This window comes from Mauremys mutica, chromosome 3, assembly GCF_020497125.1.
Source record: "Mauremys mutica isolate MM-2020 ecotype Southern chromosome 3, ASM2049712v1, whole genome shotgun sequence".
Classification (NCBI taxonomy): Eukaryota; Metazoa; Chordata; order Testudines; family Geoemydidae; genus Mauremys; species Mauremys mutica.
In genome coordinates, this window is record NC_059074.1 from 204,520,930 (window position 1) to 204,541,544 (window position 20,615).

General features: G+C 45.1%; 1 protein-coding gene across 6 annotated transcripts in view; it reads right to left on the reverse strand.

The window, feature by feature from the left end:
* Positions 1-20,615, reverse strand: part of DZANK1 (double zinc ribbon and ankyrin repeat domains 1) — a 38,466-nt gene that overhangs the window by 8,920 nt on the left and 8,931 nt on the right. For 3 of the 6 annotated variants that reach the window (XM_045010520.1, XM_045010522.1, XM_045010521.1), the window contains exons 8-16: positions 20,372-20,504; positions 15,938-16,051; positions 14,651-14,743; positions 13,077-13,199; positions 12,449-12,502; positions 11,939-12,103; positions 11,012-11,240; positions 6,743-6,846; positions 4,767-4,841 (exon numbers count right to left, since the gene is read on the reverse strand). In XM_045010520.1, the coding sequence (XP_044866455.1) occupies positions 4,767-4,841; positions 6,743-6,846; positions 11,012-11,240; positions 11,939-12,103; positions 12,449-12,502; positions 13,077-13,199; positions 14,651-14,743; positions 15,938-16,051; positions 20,372-20,504 (1,090 nt within the window). The remainder of the gene's footprint in view (positions 1-4,766; positions 4,842-6,742; positions 6,847-11,011; positions 11,241-11,938; positions 12,104-12,448; positions 12,503-13,076; positions 13,200-14,650; positions 14,744-15,937; positions 16,052-20,371; positions 20,505-20,615) is intronic. The other 3 variants (XM_045010519.1, XM_045010525.1, XM_045010524.1) reach the window with 3 other exon arrangements.

Below are 20,615 nucleotides of genomic sequence, written 5' to 3' on the forward strand. Positions count from 1 at the left end.
GCGAAAGAGGCACGGCGGATGGACCTTCTCGGCCGAAAGGTCTATTCTGCAGGGGGCCTGCAGATGAGGATCGGTAACCAACAGGTCCTCCTGGCCAGATACGTGTTCGACATACTCACGTCCCTGGCCAAGTTCACTGACCTCCTGCCGTCAACATCCCGCCAGGACTTCACCACAATGTTGGAGGAAGGGAGGCGGTCCTCTCGCTCCTCCATTACAGCCGGCCTCGACGCGGCGGACTCAGGGGCACGGACCTTAGCAACAGGGGTCACGATGCGGCGCATCGCCTGGCTCCAATCTTCCACCCTGCCTCCAGAAGTCCAGTTTACTCTCCAGGATTTGCCCTTTGACACCAAGGGGTTGTTTTCGGAGAAGACGGATTCGCGGATCCAGTCGCTCAAGGACGGCCGGGTGGCGATCCGGACACTCGGGATGCATACGCCGGTTACGCAGCGTAGACCTTTCCGCCCGCAGCCCTCCCGCTATCAGTCGCGGTACCGACCCTACCCGGCTCAGCGACCGGCCCAAAATCGCCGTCGCCCGTCGGGCAACCGCCGAAACCGGGGCCAGGCCGCTTCCAAAGCCCCACAGGCGGCGAAGCAACCCTTTTGATGGGACGCACGAGGGCTGCACATCACTCTCCCCTACGGATCCTCCTCGTTTATTTCACAACCGCCTCTCCCGTTTTTTCTTGGAGTGGTCCCGAGTAACGTCGGACGGCTGGGTGCTCAGCACGGTCCACTCGGGATACCGTCTTCAGTTTGTTTCGCCCCCTCCTTCCCACCCACCTTCCCTGTCCCTCTTCAGGGACCCCTCTCACGAGCAAGTCCTCCTACAAGAGGTCCAGACTCTGTTGAGCGTGGGTGCCATAGAGGAGGTGCCTCCCTCCAGGCGGGGCAGGGGATTTTACTCCAGGTATTTCCTCATCCCCAAGGCAAAAGGCGGGCTACATCCTATCCTGGACCTTCGCGGGCTGAACAGATACCTACTCAAGCCCAAGTTCCGCATGGTCACCTTGGGGACCATCATTCCCTCCCTGGATCCGGGAGACTGGTTTGCGGCCCTCGACATGAAGGATGCCTACTTCCATGTCGCTATCTACCCCCCTCATCGGCGCTACCTTCGGTTTGTGGCCAACGACGCCCACTACCAATTCGCCGTGTTGCCATTCGGCCTTTCGACCGCCCCCAGAGTATTCACCAAATGCATGGCGGTCGTCGCCGCAGCACTGAGACGGAACCAGATACACGTATACCCGTACCTGGACGACTGGCTGATTCGCGGTCTGTCCAGGCAGCTCGTGGAGACTCAGATAATAGAGGTCCTGGCTCTCTTTCGGCGCCTCGGTCTTCTTGTCAACACCGACAAGTCAACTTTGATTCCGACGCAGCGAGTCGAATTCATTGGGGCGGTCCTCGACTCCACGATGGCCAGAGCCTGTCTCCCTCGCGCTCGACACCAGACGATGGTCTCCATCATCCGAGACCTCGTCAATTTCCCGACCACGACGGTGCGGTCATGCCTCCGCCTCCTGGGCCACATGGCATCGTGTACATACGTCACCGCGTACGCACGACTTCACCTTCGTCCGTTTCAGTCCTGGCTCGCGACGGTGTACCGCCCGCATCGCGACGCCATCGACATGGTGGTCACAGTCAACAGGACGGCTCTCGACTCCCTCCGCTGGTGGCTCAACCCGGAGGTCGTGTGCGCCGGAGTCCCGTTCCACCCTCCCCGGCCATCGGCAACGTTGACCACGGACGCCTCTGCGCTCGGATGGGGGGCTCACCTGGGAGACCTCCACACTCAAGGCCTCTGGTCAGCAAGCGAGCTCACACTCCACATCAATGTCCGCGAGCTCCGAGCAATCCGTTTTGCATGTCACACCTTTCGGACCAAGCTGCAAGGCCGCTGTGTGACAGTATTCACGGACAACACAACAGCAATGTTCTACGTGAACAAGCAGGGCGGAGCCCGCTCGTCACCCCTCTGCAGGGAAGCGATCCTCCTGTGGGAATTCTGTGTGGCCCACTCCATTCACCTGGAAGCGTCCTTTCTTCCGGGAGTGCAGAACACGCTGGCCGACCATCTCAGCAGGTCGTTTCTCTCCCACGAGTGGTCCCTCCGTCCCGACGTTGCTCACACAATCTTCCAGAGGTGGGGGTTTCCCCGGGTCGACCTCTTCGCCTCCAAGGCGAACAGGAAGTGTCTCCAGTTCTGCTCGTTCCGGGGGCACTCGCCGGGCTCTCTGTCGGACGCTTTCCTGTATCCGTGGCAGACTCACCTCCTCTATGCCTTCCCTCCGTTTCCACTCATGCACAGAGTGCTCCAGAAGCTTCGGAGGGATCGAGCCACCATGATACTCGTGGCTCCAGCCTGGCCGAGGCAGCATTGGTACACCCTGCTGCTCGAGCTCTCCGTTCGGGAGCCCATCACCCTCCCGTTGTGGCCGGACCTCATCACGCAGGACTTCGGCAAACTCCACCATCCGAACCTGCAGTCCCTCCATCTTACAGCCTGGTACCTGCGTGGTTGACCCACGCAGAGAGGGGCTGTTCGGCGGCGGTGCAGCAAGTCCTGCTTGAAAGCAGAAAGCCTTCCACTCGTACCACCTACATGGCAAAATGGAAGAGGTTCGCGCTCTGGTGTGACCAGCAAGGGCTCAACCCATTCGTGGTACCGGTCCCTACCATCCTAGATTACCTGTGGTACCTTAAGGAACAGGGTCTGGCGGTTTCCTCCTTGCGGGTCCACCTCGCATCACTGTCCGCCTTTCGTCCGTCGGTCGAGGGTCGAACCATCTTTTCCAATCCGATGGTCTCCCGCTTCCTGAAGGGCCTCGACCGCTTGTATCCGCCAGTACGTCGCCCTGCCCCGACCTGGGACTTGAACCTCGTCCTGGCCAGGCTCATGTGTCCGCCATTCGAGCCTATGGCTACGTGTTCTCTCCTCTACCTCTCCTATAAAACGGCCTTCCTGGTTGCCATAACATCGGCAAGGAGAGTCTCGGAGCTCCGAGCGTTGACGGTGGGCCCCCCCTACACCGTCTTTCACGCTGATAAGGTGCAGCTTCGTCCTCACCCGGCCTTCCTACCAAAGGTGGTCTCGGCCTTCCACCTTAATCAGGACGTCTTTCTCCCGGTTTTCTTTCCGAAGCCCCATGCTTCGCCCCGGGAGCAACAGCTCCACACTCTCGACGTCCGTCGGGCGCTGGCGTTTTACATCGACCGGACAAGGTCCTTTCGGCGTTCCACGCAACTCTTCATCGCAGTCGCTGATTGCATGAAGGGCGAACCGGTCTCTACCCAGCGCATTTCCTCCTGGGTGACTCAATGCATCAGGTCATGCTACGAGCTGGCTCACGTGACACCATGCCGACTCACCGCTCACTCTACGAGGGCGCACGCCTCGTCAGCCGCCTTCCTGAGCCATGTCCCCATCCAGGACATCTGCAGAGCGGCCACCTGGTCTTCGGTCCACACCTTCGCCTCCCACTACGCGTTGGTGCAGCAGTCTAGAGACGATGCAGCCTTCGGCTCTGCGGTATTGCATTCCGCCACGTCTCACTCCGACCCCACCGCCTAGGTAAGGCTTGGGAATCACCTAACTGGAATGCATTGGAGCAATCACTCGAAGAAGAAAGAACGGTTACTCACCTGTAGTAACTGTTGTTCTTCGAGATGTGTTGCTCCAATCCATTCCAGACCCGCCCTCCTTCCCCACTGTCGGAGTAGCCGGCAAGAAGGAACTGAGGAGCGGACGGGCCGGCTGGGGTATATATTTAGCGCCATGGCGGCGCCACTCCAGGGGGCGCCAGCCGGCCCGCCGGGGTTGCTAGGGAAAAAGTTCCGGAGAAGCCGTGCACGCGCGGCGCGCACACCTAACTGGAATGGATTGGAGCAACACATCTCGAAGAACAACAGTTACTACAGGTGAGTAACCGTTCTTTATAAGAAAAGATATACAGCTATTTAATGTCTTCCATCTTAGTTAATACTGTTTCAACACAGGCAAAGGAAACAGGTTTTTAAAGCACCTCACTATTCAAGACTTGTTTTAATGTAAAAACTTGAACATCAGCTCAATATTGTGAAATGAAGATACACATCCAAGGAAAAGCATTATATATATATATATATTGATTAAGAAAACCTCTTAACATATTGCTTGTCAAATGAGATACAGCAATAAGAAGCCAAACAATACACCTTCTGAAACACCTTTCATCAGGGTGCTGTCCAAAAGAAAATCTCCGAGTTGAACTGGATTCCTTGGAAGGATTGGGAATGTGGGTAAACAAGGTAATATTTCAGGAACATGCAGAGCCTCAGAGCAAAATTAGCAAAAGCTCTGGCATGTGCTGCCTCTCAACAGTATTTAGAATTAGAAAACCTGTGCCAGAAGAGAACCGTTTGGAGAGTAGGAAGATTTGAGTGCAGGAGGAAAGTGGTGTTAAGGCTATTAAAAATCTTCTCCGTTGAAAGAAGAATGTTGATATTAATAGCATACTTTATGAGATGCCTTGGCAATGAATACAAGATTACAGCAACATGACCATGAAGTCCGATTTGATCAATAGGGATTCCTGTTTCCTTAGCTCAAACAGAAAAAGAAAAGACTTTCACTTTAGAAAGGAGTAACATGCTCTCAACAAGAGAAATTCTGGAATAGGGTTAGAGATACATATTTGTGCTGAGCTGTCAAGCAATGGCTATTGGCTCAGGAGGTCAACTTCTCCAATGATTAACCTAGTCCCCTAAACTGACCTTGTTAATGGCAAGAATGTAATTTAATCTGAGACTGACTTCATAACCATCCTCATGGACTGTAGCAGAAATAATCTATAAGGAAAAAAGCACAAGTTAGCACCTCTTCTTATAAAAGTACAGGAAGACAGTTCCAGTAATGCTAAGTAGTCCTGCTGTCAGCTGAAAGTGTTTATCAACTGAACCAATATATTCATAAATAAATAATACAGTAATAGTAACAATAATTAATAATTCACACATTACTTCTTTATAGCACTGTACGCACATTAATCATCTTTCCACCTTAACTGCATGAAACATGAAAAAGCATTAATAAAGACCAGATATTGTCATTTGCCTTGAATCAGCACTGGTACTTTTCTTGGCAGAAGTTTCATTACAGTAGGATGATAGAGGCCTAGAGATATACCTCTACCTAGATATAACGCTGTCCTTAGGAACCAAAAAATCTTACCATTTTATAGTGAAACCGCATTACATCGAACTTGCTTTGATCCACCAGAGTGCGCAGCCCACCCCCCCGGAGCACTGCTTTACCATGTTATATCTGAATTCGTGTTATATCGGGTCACATTATATCGGGGTAGAGGTGTATCCATATCTTTCCAAACTGCACATGCCTGAATCTTCTCTCAAAGAAAACAAATTGCAATAGGCCTGATTCTCCTCTACACCTCTCTGGCAGCGTAAAAAGGCTTTAAAATAGACACCACTCACATTACTCTCACATTCAGGACCCTGCACAATGTCAGAGTGGTACTAAGAATCTGATGGAATGCCATACTTCCACAAAGCACATGCCATGCTTGCTCCCAGGCACATGTAACCATATCTAAAGCACGTATTTTTTCCAACTGTTTCTGTTTGATATGATTTTTGCATTTGTGCCATTGAGAGCAGTCACTGCATGTGAAAGAAACCTCAAATTTCCATCTCCGCAGTATGACCATTTTAGCCATCAATACAGCCACAAGTAACCATTTTTTAGTGTTGACTGGTGACATTAAGTCAGCTAATATCCCTAACATGCACAAGCCAAGTGCCTAGTACTGAGGTAAGAACACATTGTTCCAATAATGGCATAGTTTGTGGCAGAAATAAAGTATACAAGACAAAGTGACCTGCTGCTGCCTACTGAGGAAATTCATCCCTGTGCATAGGGCTAGCCCAAGGCAAATGCACCACTTATAAGTAGGACTTAAACAGTGCATTGGCCTTGTGCTGACCCAAGGCACAGGGGTGAACATCTGTTCTGGGATATAATAAAATCAGTTGAATAACACCTCTGCTCTGATCTGTCAGCAAGGCCTTTAAGGTTGTGGTGACCATCTCCCCTAACTTTGGGGGTGGTTCCAAAGAGAATATGTGAGAGAAGGAAGGGAATTATAACGAGAGAGAAAGCAGAAAGAACTCAACAGCAAACTAAGAAGAAAAAACTGGAATAGAATGAAAGAAGTGAGAAAAAGAGAACAAAGGGGAATTAGAAAGAGGAAGCAGGAAAAAAAGTAGGACAGAAATAAAACACAGATAGATGAATCAAGACAATAATTGGCACAGTTATTTAGGCCAGGTCTATGCTACAGACTTCTGCTGCGTAGCTATATTGGTTGGGATGGGAAGAGGTGTGTGATCCCTGAACAACACAGTTGTGCCAGCAGAACCCCCCAATGTAGATGTAGTTATACTAGCAAAGCTGCACTTCAACTGGCGTAGCTTGTTTCATTCATGGGGGGGTGGTTTTACTATACCCGTACAAAGTGCTGCTTTGTTGGTATGGCTGCATCCACACTAGGAGCGCTGTGCTGGTACAGTGCACTGGTATTCCTATACTGGTAAAGCGCTCCTAGTGTCGACATGGCCTAAGGGGCTAATTTTCCAGAAAACAAAACAGTATTTTGATCAGATTTATTTTCTCTTCAATCGTTCCTTGATACATCACAAAAAAAATACTAGATGCAAAAGCTATTTCTTACCTTTCCCATTCGAGGTTCTCCAATCAAAGCCCTGAACTCTGGGTTGTTCTGAGCATAGCTTCTAAGATGAGCGCACACATGATCTAACTGTTTTCTCCAGTACCCTAAAAAGTAGGAGTTATGAAAATGAAAATACCCTGTAATTGTCATCAGTAACTCTTCCACTGATGTGGTGGAGTAAGTAAAAATTGTAGATTTTGACCAGGACAAAGAACACTGCATTTTTCTGTAGCAAATCCAGCTGACCAAGGAGGAGGGAGAGAAGCAAGCTGCACCCCATACAGGGGTGAAATAATACACTTCCCTCAGATCAAAAGTGGAGCACTGAGTCATTCCTTCCCAGAGCTCCGCTTGGGATAGAAAAGCTACGTGCTGCCCCATATTCAGTGTTGAGTCCAAAGACTCAAGCGAGCCCTATGTGACAGAGAATATAAAACAATTTCAGGAAAAAATAGTTAGTGTTAGTGCAATATTAAGCCTGAGTTCTCAGGCATGACTGAACTGATTTTCAGGAAATCTGGCTTGCTTTGTAGATCTCACTGAGAGTTAAAAATGAAGCCAGGTCTGAAAACTGCATACACTGTAGCAGCATATAAGGGTTTCCAGTTTGTAATATAGACTGTATTATTGGACAAATACTTTATAATTTCCTAAAGAGAGATTATATTTTAAAGCATAATCACAAGGAATACAGATAAGGCTGAGTTTTGACATGCAGTTTTTGGGGAAGGGGAGGAGTTCTAACAAATCAATATTGGCTCATTAAGTCCAGATGAAACTATCTCTGTACTTTCTTTCCTAGATGCCCCTCCTTTTGAAATGGACTGAGCTGATACAACTGACAATTGCCTTCTCATCTTTCAGTTCCCTTTTCCAGACCCACTTCTGAGACAACACCTATGAGAAATTAGCCAATTGCTAGGTAGCATCTAGGGAGCAGCTGGAGACAGTTTATGCATATAGCAAACAAAAAAACAACAGTGGGAAGCTGCCATTAGATGTCCCAGTCCTAACTCTGATCTCTTTGCTTGTATGTTGTATCTCTCTCCCCAGTTTTCTGCCTGCTCTTTGTCTATCAGACTGCAAGCTCTTTGAGGTGGGGTGAATAACATCTAGCACGTTTTGGGTGCTGCCACAATCTAAATAATTAATAAGAAGTCAGAGTAAGATTTATTTTCAATTCTTTTGCAATCTGAATCCAATATTTCCAATGCAGTATTCTGTGTTTAGTGGACAAAGGGATGGAAGGACTCGTTTTAAACCTTAAGTGGCTGCGTATCAGGATCCAGCCAACTTTACTGTCGAGTGCACTTATAGAAAGTACAGAGAGTAAATAAACTGTGTAGGTGTGACAAGCCTCGTTTAGTCAAAACAGTAAGATCACCCTGACCTTACTCTGGCCTGGTGTAGCACTGGTTGAGGACCAGAACAGGAACATGAAGCCAAGTCGGAAAAAGAATGGTGCTGTGCGGCTTTAATAAGACAAGCCAAGAGCAGAAGGAAAAATATACTGGGTGGTCTCTCGCCATTCTGTCGCTAATTCTTAGAAAGGATCCACGGTACCAAAGCTGTTATATACTTAGATAAAGAACAGTTGTCCCTGATTTAATATCAGTATATACAATGGGGCACAACCCAACGGGGGCCTCTGGACACTACTGCCATATAAATGGCATTTTATTATATAAAAACAACATGTCAAAGTATAACAAAGAAATGATTCTCAAAAATGTTTTTGCCCTTGAGGAAATCAAGATAAGGAGGCTTAGAAGAAAATCAACAAGTTCAAAGGTTGGCCATATAGAAACTATGGTAAAGCCAAACAACTGACTTATAGGGTATTGATCGTCAAGATAAGCGTTAAAGAAACAAACTAAGGGGTACTCATCTCTACAGTACCCCAAATTGTTCCCCTAATGGCTTCCAAAGCAGAGGCATTTTGCTTTAAACTAAATCACAGACTTAAATAAATACTAATTTAAAGGAACAATTAAACCTTACAACTGGGCTACTACTTTGTGGATGCAACACCCAGTGAAGTCAGTGATAGTTGCACTAGATTAGGCCAGGGTTAAATTGGGACAGGTGCTTGTGACATAAAAATCAAGATGTAAAATCAGAGACACCAGAAATATACTTATGTGTGCTTGGCTTCACGCTGCTTATGTTTGTTATGTATCTTAAAGGATTTCTGGCAACCCTGACTGAACATCTGAACTCATGTTGTCATTAACTGGTTACACCTAGATCGGACTGATTTACTGTACATTACAGTTAAAAAAGGGATGGCTTCTCTGTAATATTTACTTTGCAAATGCTTTTGGCTCCTGTTCAAACCCGACTGAAAATACAACAGAAAAAACAGAGCTCAGATCAGAAAACTGACACTTCTATTTTGTTGTTATTTCTCGCTCTCCCAATTGTCTTGTACATTTTTCCCTGGAAGCCTGACTGTCTATTTAGTGCAGGAGGCTTATTTGTTTAGGGAGGAAACAATTAGCTTAATTATTGGCTTTTTAATTTAGCAATAATGTCATAAGTCAAATCCAGTTGCATTGAAGAAATGATGGATGTGTGTGGCCAGTATAACCGAGACAAGCCTGGGGGTCACTGAATGGCTGTGGTTGGTATAAGTGTCTCTGGCCTCTGTAGCTTAGCATGAAACAAGGATGATGATGTGGAAGGCTGAGACCTGTGGGCTAACAAACTGTTATGGATGTGTGGGCCAAAGCCTAGGGGATTCTAATGGAGAACGATCAGCCACCCCCTCTCTATATTCAGCAAAGGCCTCTGGGGACTCTAACGCTATGTCAGTTGGTGAGGTTCAACTGTAACACAGAGCAATTCAAAGCTTCTCCCCAACTTGCCCCTGTGAAGGGAGTTCTCTTTCCCCTGGTGAAAGCTGCACTTCTGATGCACAGACACAAAAGTCTTTAGAGTTAAGTATGTTCTCAGCCCTATTTTGGGCCAGTCCCTTACTATCATCTCTGACTAAGATAACTTCTTTGACATGTTGGGTCAAGTACTCTATTCACTGCAGTGATGGAACTAGGAGGAGACTCCTCACTGCAAGGCAGTGCAAAGAGTTATTCCCCAAGTACTGTAATAGGTCAAAAATAAAAAAGTCTCACCTAGATGTTTACAAAAAATGTAGGAAGGCCTGAAAGATGCATTAACCCCTTTTTTTACACTACAGACATACCTCATTCTAACCTGTCCTTTGGCTGGCACACTGAAAAACCCTAGCGTCTCAGAGTTAGGTACTCTACTGAACGGGAGAATAGCTACTGATGGGTCAACCAACTGGGGAAAAAAATCAACCCACCGAACTGCTGCCCATTAGTTGTATGGAGGCTCTGCTAGCTCTTTAAATGTTAAAATATCCCCCGGGCTGACAGACTGGAACACATCATGAAATGAATGAGGTCAGTGGGAGCTGCTGGGTACTCAGCACTTTTGAAAATCAAGCCACTTATTTAGGTGCTCAAATATAGCTATAGGAGTCTGTCTTAAGGCTTCTTTTGACCCTAAACTGGAATTTTGCCAGGACAGCGGGGCTAAGATCCCTAATCGTAAATGATTTTTAATGACCACAAACAGTCAAGATGTTGGATTGAGACTTGTCTATATAGGGAAATTGACCAGAATAGTTATTGTAGAATAATCTATTCGTCAATAGTTATTCCAGAAGAACTCCCTATGTGGACACTTTATTCTGGAGTAATAGTGTCTTTTTTCAATTTCGTTTAATCTGTTTCCACAGTTTATTCTGCATTAGCTATTCTGGTTAATGTCCCTATGCAGACAAGCCCTTACATATTTTCCAAAAGACAGTGCCTCCACCAGCACTAAATGCCACTATTGCCAGAAAGAACAACAACACTGATTACGTGAACAAAACCTGAGTTGTCCTTGGTAGTCTCCAATCCAAATACGGACCAAGTCTGACCTTTTGCTTGTGCGAGTTGATGACATCACAGCCAAATGGTAAGGCTGCACAACGGCCTTATAATGTAATTCTGGTGCATTCTGTGAAGGCTTGCTGTGCTTTTGAGAAGGGCTGGGGTCTCAGATCAAAGCACCAGACACAGGGTGTACAGTTATTAGTGGGAAGAGAGATGATGTCATGATGTAAAAGAGTGGCTTGTCAAGGGATTATACCACAGAGGACCCATTTTAAAAGAATACAAGGTAAAGTACTGTAGTTTTGTTTCAGAACCAGGGGAAGTTTTCCTTGCTGACCATGTGCAATCATCAACTATTTCTGACCTCTTCCAGGACTGATGGCTGTGAGCAGGGGCTTGCGATCGCTCATCTTCTCCTGTTTTTCTTTTTGAGAAACCAGCTCAAGTTCTTTCTTCTCTAAGAGTGCGCTGGATGGGTAGAACAGGCCAATGGTCTGGGTTCCTTTGTCTTTTCGTTCTGTTCTATCTAGTCTCGACTTTGGTAATGAAACAACCAGAGGCTCCCAGGCAGCTCGAGTCTGTAATCCTTTATCCTATTGGGAAAGATCAGTGCCCGGAAGAAAAAAGTGATGATAAAGTGTAATTAATAGTTATATAACTTCATACAAGAAAAAAATCACCAAAAAAGGAAAGAAACCATGTGTGTAAAAACAATCCTAAAATGAAAAAATCATCAGAGATGCAAACTGTTTAAAGGAGGAATTTCAATAATGCCCGATTACAGTTAACATTTGGAAAAAATGCCACCCTCGCATATCACAAATACTCAGAAAAACCCATGCAACCTATTTCTTGTCAATAGAAATTGACTTATGTTCTGATACCCTTACATTTGTGCTTGCTAAGTATTATGGTTTTCTCGTAAAATATAGTTTTTTAAAACAATGTGGCATATGCATTATCAAAGAAAACCTTAAGTTAGCCAGATATAATTTCTGAGTGATTGTGTCAGAACCAGATCAAAGTACTTAAAGAGCAAACACTTTAAGAAGGGATGGATTGCTTCTCATTTTGCTATACGTACTAATGATTAGGGATGAGTAAATATCCACAGCAAACAATTCCCTCAATGAATGTATGTAACCTCTTTTTCTGCTCACAGAATGTTTGCGAGCAGAGCATGGTATCCTCAGATGGAAGAAGTCAATGAAGTTACACCAATTTATACCAGCTGAGGATACCAGTCTCTCTACTGCGGTCTCAGCCTCGTTTGTGACGTCATATAACTTACCTCAGAAAACACAAAGGTATCTCCAGCACTCAATAGCATGCTATTCTGAGAGCCCAGTCTTGATGGAGGCTCAATATAAACACCACAAGATCCACAGAATCTAGCATATGGATGGTTGCTTGCACCACACTTGAAGCAAGTAAAGTAGCTTGGAGGAGGACCTGGCTGAAAAGTACAATGAAACTATTGTCACCCTAGGAGCACATAAATATGTAGCACAATGGAGATCTATCTTCTTCTACTCCCAGAAATAAAGCGACCAATCAGACCAACCAGCATGAATTTAGAGAAACTAGAGTGATAGTGGTTACAACTGTTAGACTGGTGACCTTGGTTGCCAGTTCTAAACCAGGCTCACACCCTGACAAAAGCCAGGCCAAATGTGCAGCTCATCACAGTCAACTGCGGCTGAACCAGGCCATGCAGAGGTAAGGCTTTGCAGATGGAATCAGCATCTACACAGGTTAATTTTTGGGCCTACCAACCTTAAAATATTGATATCAAACGCACTTTTAAAATATTGTTCTCCTCTTGGAAACCCCCTGTCTTCAGAACTGTTGAACTCTGGAATGTCAAAGCATCTCAGTTAATTGTCTATTCCACTGTACTCCTCCCCAGGCCCTCTCTCGATGAAAACCCCTGATTTCACTGGCATATATAGCAGAGTTTCTAATTTTTATGTGGCCCTAGAAGATACAGTTTGAACTTCCCCATCCTGCTGTGGGTGAATCTAACACAAGAAGTTATAGAAATACATAGAAATATGGTTGCAGAAATACATTACATGGGGACATCTTTACATTGACTATTTAAGGTAAAAGCTCCTCTGGGCAGGGAACATGGGTGAAATTCTGGCCCTCTGGAAGGCAATGGGAGTTTGGCCATTGACTTTAATGAGATCACAATTTCAGCCTATGTCTTTAATTTCTCTTTACTGAGTTCTGCATATCTATAGCACTTTATACAAACATTAAATAATAACAATATAAAAAAATGTCCTAACCCACAAGATTCCTGGGAATGGAGCTATGGAGTTGCTGCAGGTCACAGATGCGTAAAACCAGGCTTGTCAACACAAACACTAAATGCCAATGAAAGAGAAAACGGTCTTTACAGAAGCCTGAGCCTACGAGCATACCTTGGCTCCACACCAGTCACAGAAACGAGCATCACAGTGGTTATCACGGCCGCATTTTGAGCAGGATATTGTTCTCCCTAGATGACTTGATAAAGGTGGGGGTGCATCTCCACTGAGTGCAGGCTAGTAAAGCAAAACAAGAATTTCATAGGCTACAGTAAAAGAAACCCAAAGGGGAAATAAGGGGAGGGTGAAAGCAAGCCAATTTGAAAGCACAAAGCAATGTTCAATCTAAGGGAATGCTCAGTCTAAAGCAATGCTTTCAGCAGTGGATTAACATTGGGCTTACTCTGATCTAATGTGGAATTTTCTCATTTAAAGGATACAATAAAATATGTTTTTAAATAGTTGTGTGTGTGTCTAACTTTCCATTATTCATCCTCTGAGAAATCTGACCACAAAACCTTATTTCCTAACATATTTTGTCCCTTTTTCAATAGTACAATTCACCTAGAAATATGGAGGCATAAGGAAATTTTGAAATTAAAAGAAGCTATGTTGAAAAAATTACATTCCACAATAGAAAATGTGACTGATATTTTTCTTATTTGTTCGCAAGAGTCGTGTAAATCTCAAAATGTTGGCATGAGTGGAGGGCCAGAGGGGATTAGATCACTTGTTTCGCATTTATTTTGATCTCTCGTTTTCTATAGTTGTTTCACTGCCAGCCCCACTACAATGAACCAGTCAGAGTGCACAATGTGCTTAGCTTAAAGCTTGCGAGTAGTGCCGCTGACTTTTCAAGATTACAGGGATTGTACAGGAAACCTCTACACGCAGGTCCTGGTAGTTTTAGCTATGATCTAGCATTGTTGTCATAGTGACCAGTAGGCAACGAGATCCAAATCATTACTGTCTTCTCTCAGCTTTGTATCTCTCCCTGCTTAGCGAAAGGAAATCTCTCCTTGGGCATTTAGAAGAGATTTTGCCTAAGGGGTAGAAATTAAAAATTACTCCGGCCAAATGAACACAGCTAAACTGGCAGATGACACAGACAGCGATTTTAGAGGGAAAATTCACTGTTGTTTCTCTCACCTCTGGACAGAGTCACTGCCAAAAACAAGCGTAGTAGTTGTACACTGATGGGGCATGCAGGAAGTGGAGATAACAAAAATAATTAAAAGGTCACTAATACACACAAAATTTTAAATCGATACAAGTGGTCTTTCCTGCTGCATCATTGCTGCAAGATTTATAGTTTTTAACTGCAATTTAAAAGAGAACTGAACACACACAAGCTTCACTAAATTCAGGAAACTTTGAGTCAAGACCATCACCCTTGACAGACATTTTCAAAGCACCTTTTGGCAGAGACAGCAGCACTGTAAAATTGTGGCTCCCGCGGGAGAAACAAGAAGGTGTATGATGGGATTTCCAGTATCTTGTAGAGCTCGGAGCAGGGTATTTCAAAGGGAGAGCTGCTAGGTGCTAGAATTCTCCCCTAGGCTATACAAGAGAAAGCACAGCCCCCAGCACAGGGCCAGGTTTGGCCCCACATTTTCAAGACAAAGAAAATGAAGTTCATTCACTGATCTCATGTAACCAAGTGCGACTGTTTTGTGCATGAACCTTACCGTCTGTATTTCAGGCAGTCTGCTTTCACAGGTCACACAGTGTTTTATGTGAATAGGATTTCCTGTGCCACATACCCGACAGATTACTTTGCCCTTTAAAATACAGAAAAAACAGGATGGTAAAGATAAACCATCTGCTCAATAGGGATTTGAGCCTGCAGAGGTACGAGTAGCTTAGTCCTGCAGATGGAGGAACTCCCTCAAGTGTGCACACACAGTGCTCAAATAACTCCTGTATTGTGGGCTTTAATAAAGTTAAGCTACCTTGCCCAGTTGCCGTGCAGATCTGCAGCTGAGGGCAGTGTTGTTGAATTGGCAAGACATTTGACTCAGGGGCTCCAACATCAGATCTCCCTTCAGGCTGTTTACACTATTTGCTTAGTTGTACACACAGTTCCTTGCAGACAGTCTATTATTTGCAAGGAAAATCAAGAGAAAGACACCTATACCTTTGGGCTTCTCTTCCTGGGGAGATCTCACTGGCCAGCCTTGGTTACTGCTACGGAGTGTGAGTTTCCACTGGTGCTAGGAATTATGAGTATGACAAATTCTAGTGTTGACAAGTGTGTCCACACTAGCCATGCTCTTCCCCTGTACCTACATTAGAGCTGCTCTAAACCATTTAAAGTGTGGGCTGATGTCTATGACAACTGTAAAAAAAGCAACGAGGAGTCCTCAGCCAGTGAACGTCCTTTCTGTCTGACAATCCCCATTCCCACAGTTCCTCCTTCAGCAGCCTCCTCCCTTTCCCAGAAATGCCTCCCCAGCCCATCGTACCCCACAACAACACACTAGCTGAGAATCACCAGCTGAGACTGCACTCTGCATCCCACAGGAACCCCCCCGACCCCGTCTCCCCCCCACCCCATCTCCAGTAACTGCTCCAGCTGTGCCATTCCCATATAATAAGAAATATTTCACACTCAAAAGAGGTAAATAGACTTGTGAGGACAGATTTATGAGAGTTAAAATAGCTATGAGCAAGGTATAAATGCCTAGACAGATCAAATTAATATACTTTATACTGTGCAGAAGAACTGCATCCCTACCTTACTCAAACAGATATTACTGACATATTGTGCTCTTGTACAACATGCCTGGTCAGAACAGAGTCGACCTTTAATGACAGCTACTGTTCAATAAACATTTTAAATCCTACTAACTCAAAGTTGCGGCGAGGTAAAGAGCCAAAGCCAAATGGAATCAAAGCATCTGTAACAAAATCAGCTGTCGGAAACATACCAAGCTCTAGGAATTTACTTCTTGGTTACATTGATTCTTAATTACCTTTAAGCAGATGCTGGCCTGGGGCTGCAGCTGTGGAGCTATCGCGGCCTCACAGACAATACAGGTTGGTGTGTTCATTGGCACCATAGTTCTGCATTCTACACATAGTCCCATCTGTACAACGGACAACATGATGTTTCTTTATAATGCAAAATTACACGCCCACAAAAGTTAATATCAGACTTTTTGATATTATCACTTCGCAGCAACAGGCACAGGGGCCTGATATTTTTATATATCTACACGCTGAGTTAGGAAGCACCTACACTACATATTATTCCTGCTACAAATGGTAAGATGTTGTCGTTACTAGGGTTCTTTATAAGCCAAACCCTGCAGTCCTTAGTCTTTACTCAGGAAAAAAGCCTCACACTGATTCCAGTGGGACATTTACCTGAGTAAGGGCCTCAGCATTGAGTCATAACACACTCACAACAGACTGGCTCCTTTCCTCTGAGGTATGATGTCAGGGAATACTAAGGAACGTACACATTGCAGCACATGGAGCTTTACAATGAAACATCTATGGCAATTCACACTGCAGGAAAGTGGAATGAAATTAAGAAAAAAAGAACGACCACCCTGGGTCAGACCAAAGGTCCATCTAGCCCAGCGTCCTGTCTTCCGACAGTGGCCAATGCCAGGTGCTTCAGAGGGAATGAACAGAACAGGGAATCATCCAGTGATCCATCCTCGGTCGCCCATTCCCAGCTTCTGGCAATTGCTTCCTAAAGACCTAAATCCTGGGCTATGCCCTGAGTAGATACATTTTAGGCTATGCTTGGAGTAGCCCTCGTGGTTGTGGTGGGGAAGGATTCCTTTCCCCTGACAACATCGTACCTCTGTAGAGAAGCTTCACAGCTGCTATTATGGCTGCAACAGTAACACAGTGGGGACAGGGAGGAGGAAGGGAACAGCAGGAACCTCTGACCTCATCCTCACTTAAGCACCCCCCCCCCCCCCGAGCTGGAGTCTACATTGCACAGGACCTCTATGGGTGCTTCAGGAGAAGGGAAAAGAATCTTCCCTCCAGGCTGCAGAGTGCCACTCTGCAGCACTTATTGCTGCCTTTAGGTTCCAGTAGACCAGGGAGATGCTATGTGCCTGAGGGCCACTTGCACAAGGAGAACAACAGTTGTATGTGCATACTTCCACAGATCAGCTGCTCTTGCCATGCCCATAAATTACACCTCCCCCATGAGCCTCGCAGAAATGCGCCCTGTGCCAGACAGGATCTGCTGCAACCCACTCACCACACAAGGAACCATGTGAGTTCCAATGGACCCAGAGCTTTCTACAGCCATGCAATAGGTGGGGAAAGATTTCCCCCAATATGCATAATAACCAGTGTATAATACACAGTGAATACTAAAAAGCGTTGTGAACCCTAGCTGTCAAAAGGAACTGTTCCCATTAGACAAGTGCTCTGCTAAAAAGTGGATTCTAAGCAGCTTGGGGGCAGAGGCTGGGTTTTCCTTTGTGCGTGTACAGCCCCTAGCATAAAGTCCTGATCAAGCCCTCTGGCACCACTGCAGTACAAATAATAAAGATTATTATTGTTACTTTAACTGGAGGAAAGAGGAGACAAAGTAGAGATTGGAAACCAGTGCAGGGACTGTTTTTCAGAGTCCAGTAAAACTAGGAAAACAAAAACAAAGGACCAACTCATATAAGGTAAGTTTTGCTCAAAAAAAATAGATGCTTGAGTGGCAATTTTTAACCTCATTTGTCAGCCCATTTATACACATTTCAGAGCTAAATTTTATGACCCTCAAAATAGTGGTTTCATTGGAACTGATGATGAACTCTAATGGTGCCATTATAAGAGTTAATTCCAGCCTAACGCTGCCATTCAAAAATAAGTCAATTCAGATTGTCTTCCAGCTACCCATCTCAGCAGATTAAATAAGGAGGCTGTTGCTGTTCTGCAGGCCTGGTGTTTATTTACTATTACGAGTCCAGCATGAGTACTGTACTGACATGTAAGACAGTGTTTGAGGGAGAATATTCTCATTTGTTTCAAACAAGCTCTCTCTTCTCATATGTGATCTCAGAGATTACAGGATGGGTTCTTATCAAAAAATACCTGCTGCTTTTCTGAGTCTGTCATTTGGCATTACCCTGCTAGGAATCATTTTTAGGATAATGGGAAAAGTGAGTCAATTCCCACAACATTACTTATTTTGATCCATGCAGTCTTAACACAGCAGAATCAACGTTACCCATGCAATTACAGCTATACTTATTCCATAGATACACCATATCATTCAAGGTCCCTAAAGTTCTTCTATAACTCTTGTCCAGGCCTATTAAAACTATATTGGTCAGCTCTCAGCAGATATAACCTCCTACTTCCTGTTCTCACTGCTTCTTATTTCAACCCCTACAGTCTATCCAAAATGCCACTGCCAAACTTGTTCTTCTCCTGTCGCTCTGACCATACCACTCCTTTCACTGGCTTTCCATGTCAGATTCAAACGTCGCATCGTTCCCTTCATTCAAGCTTGGCACTGACTATATCTCTACTCTGATTTCCCACTAAATGTCCCTGCATGTCCTCAGGCCTTTGTCTTTGCACTTTCTTCTATACTTCCCCTCATGCTTGGAACTCCTTCTTCTTCATCAAATCATCTCCGCCACAAAGTAATAAGGGTCAGATCATTCGTTGATTACCACAATTCAACAGTCTCTACCCAGGCCTTTTCCCTGCACAGGGAGGATGGACGAGAACACCATTTGCTCTCAAAATTCTAAAAGAACAGGGCTGCTGCACTATACTTTGCATCACACTGTATTTTGTATTGTATTGTATTAAAATGGATCAGCATTAACTCCCAGGTTTATTTATCCTCAGAAATCCGCTGGGCTCAGCGGGGATTGTACAGTAGCTGCTCCTTCATTATAGCCCCTCCTGCCTGATATATTCCCCTGAGACCTGCAGAGGTCGAAACCCAGGACAGTACCTGCAGAGGGGTTTCTTGGGCATAGCGGGAGCTTGATGAAGATCCATTGCTCTCTAGTTATGTCACACTCTCTTGCCCAGTCCCATTGACTCTTGTTCCCCATCATGAGCACAAGAGAAGGGTTACAACTGATCCTATACCCTTCCACTTTCAGTATCAGGCTGCTGATCAGATTTATGTGTGGACTCTAGTAATTGCATTTGCTTTTCAAGTAGGAGCCATTTATGGGGCTGAAATAAATGAGATCTACTCTTCTCATGGTATTTAACCCACACATTGCTCACTGAGGCAAAAAAAGCTCATGAACAAACAAAACCTGCAATTGGTTTTGCTTATTCAGTCAGATTTCTGCAGAACCCGAGAGTACAATCCTGGGTGCAGACACCTTCTTGTGGAAGTTACATTGTTGTTGGTCTGACCAGCTCATGATTGGATGCTGCCCCCTGTATGAGACAGAAGGAGCAAAACTGTTAGTTGCAAAGGCAATTTCTTTTCCAAACACAGTCTGACACCGCTCTTAGTGAAGCCAGTACAAATTTAGCAATTGATTGCAATGAATAGGAGCAGGATTTAGATACAAGATGCTACAAAGAAGAAAGGTAGGACTGCTGCAAAGGTAGGACGACAATTTACTGACTACTGAAGATTTTACCAGAAAGATGCTAAATTAGATCCTAACAGAGCTAAAATGGTACACTAACATCAACGTGTATGCAGTTAAAATCTTCCTAACTCTGATCCTGAAAGAGGCTGAATATCCTCACTTTCTGATGACTTTGCTAGGAGCTGAGGGCACTCAATACATTGCAGGATCGGGTCCTATGGCCATATCTGTGACTGCCTCGGGTTGAATAGTGAAGATAATTAGACCATTGGCTCATTGTGAATTTTGGTTATTATCTCTTGGGGGAGAGTGATGGGCACCATTATAAAAACCTAGCTAAACAGAAAGATCTCAGATGTGCACATATTGGTCTATCGACCTTGTAAAATCACCTCCTGTTCATGAATACTAGTGTGCTCTTTTTAGAGGTATGTGACATACCAGAATCAGGGACTTATTAAGTGCAATACAAGCATAAGTCATGGGACTGTGTGCCATGTTTAGCTTTTGAATAAGACCTGTATGTGTTTTTAACTTTACAGTTTCTGAAGATTTGTTGGTCACTGCAGCACTAATGGGTATCTATATCATTGCTCTTTTCTGGCACAGATGAAGAAAAAATTATTTTTACAAAATATCCTTATAAAAACAGATCCCATTAAAAATTTGCTCTGGTCAGCTGAAAGCCACAGGCAAAACAAACCAGAAAGAATTATTATTGTCCCTCCTGCCAAAGTTACTGACCGATATGAAGAATCACAGAAAGCAGGATTTTCCAACTGAAAGTGTGACGAAAACACAGTTCCCTCAGCAGTAACTTATATACTTTGTGGAGGCTGATTCTCAAAACAGGAGTGAGTTGGTTACAATTTTTTTGCTGACCTGAGCTCCTTCAGGGGGTGGGAGGCGACACCCTGGCACTGGCAGGATCGGAGAACCGCATTCTTGACAGAAGCGAGCAAAGGGATCAGATGGGCGAGGAGCTAAGCAATGTGCACACCTAGAAATAACAGCAAACTGGTTCAACGTGTTCTCAATTTGTGCTGCTAAATCCTGCAACCTCCTACAGTGAAACCCAGCGCAGGGGATCAAAGAGCCCAGACTGGCGAGC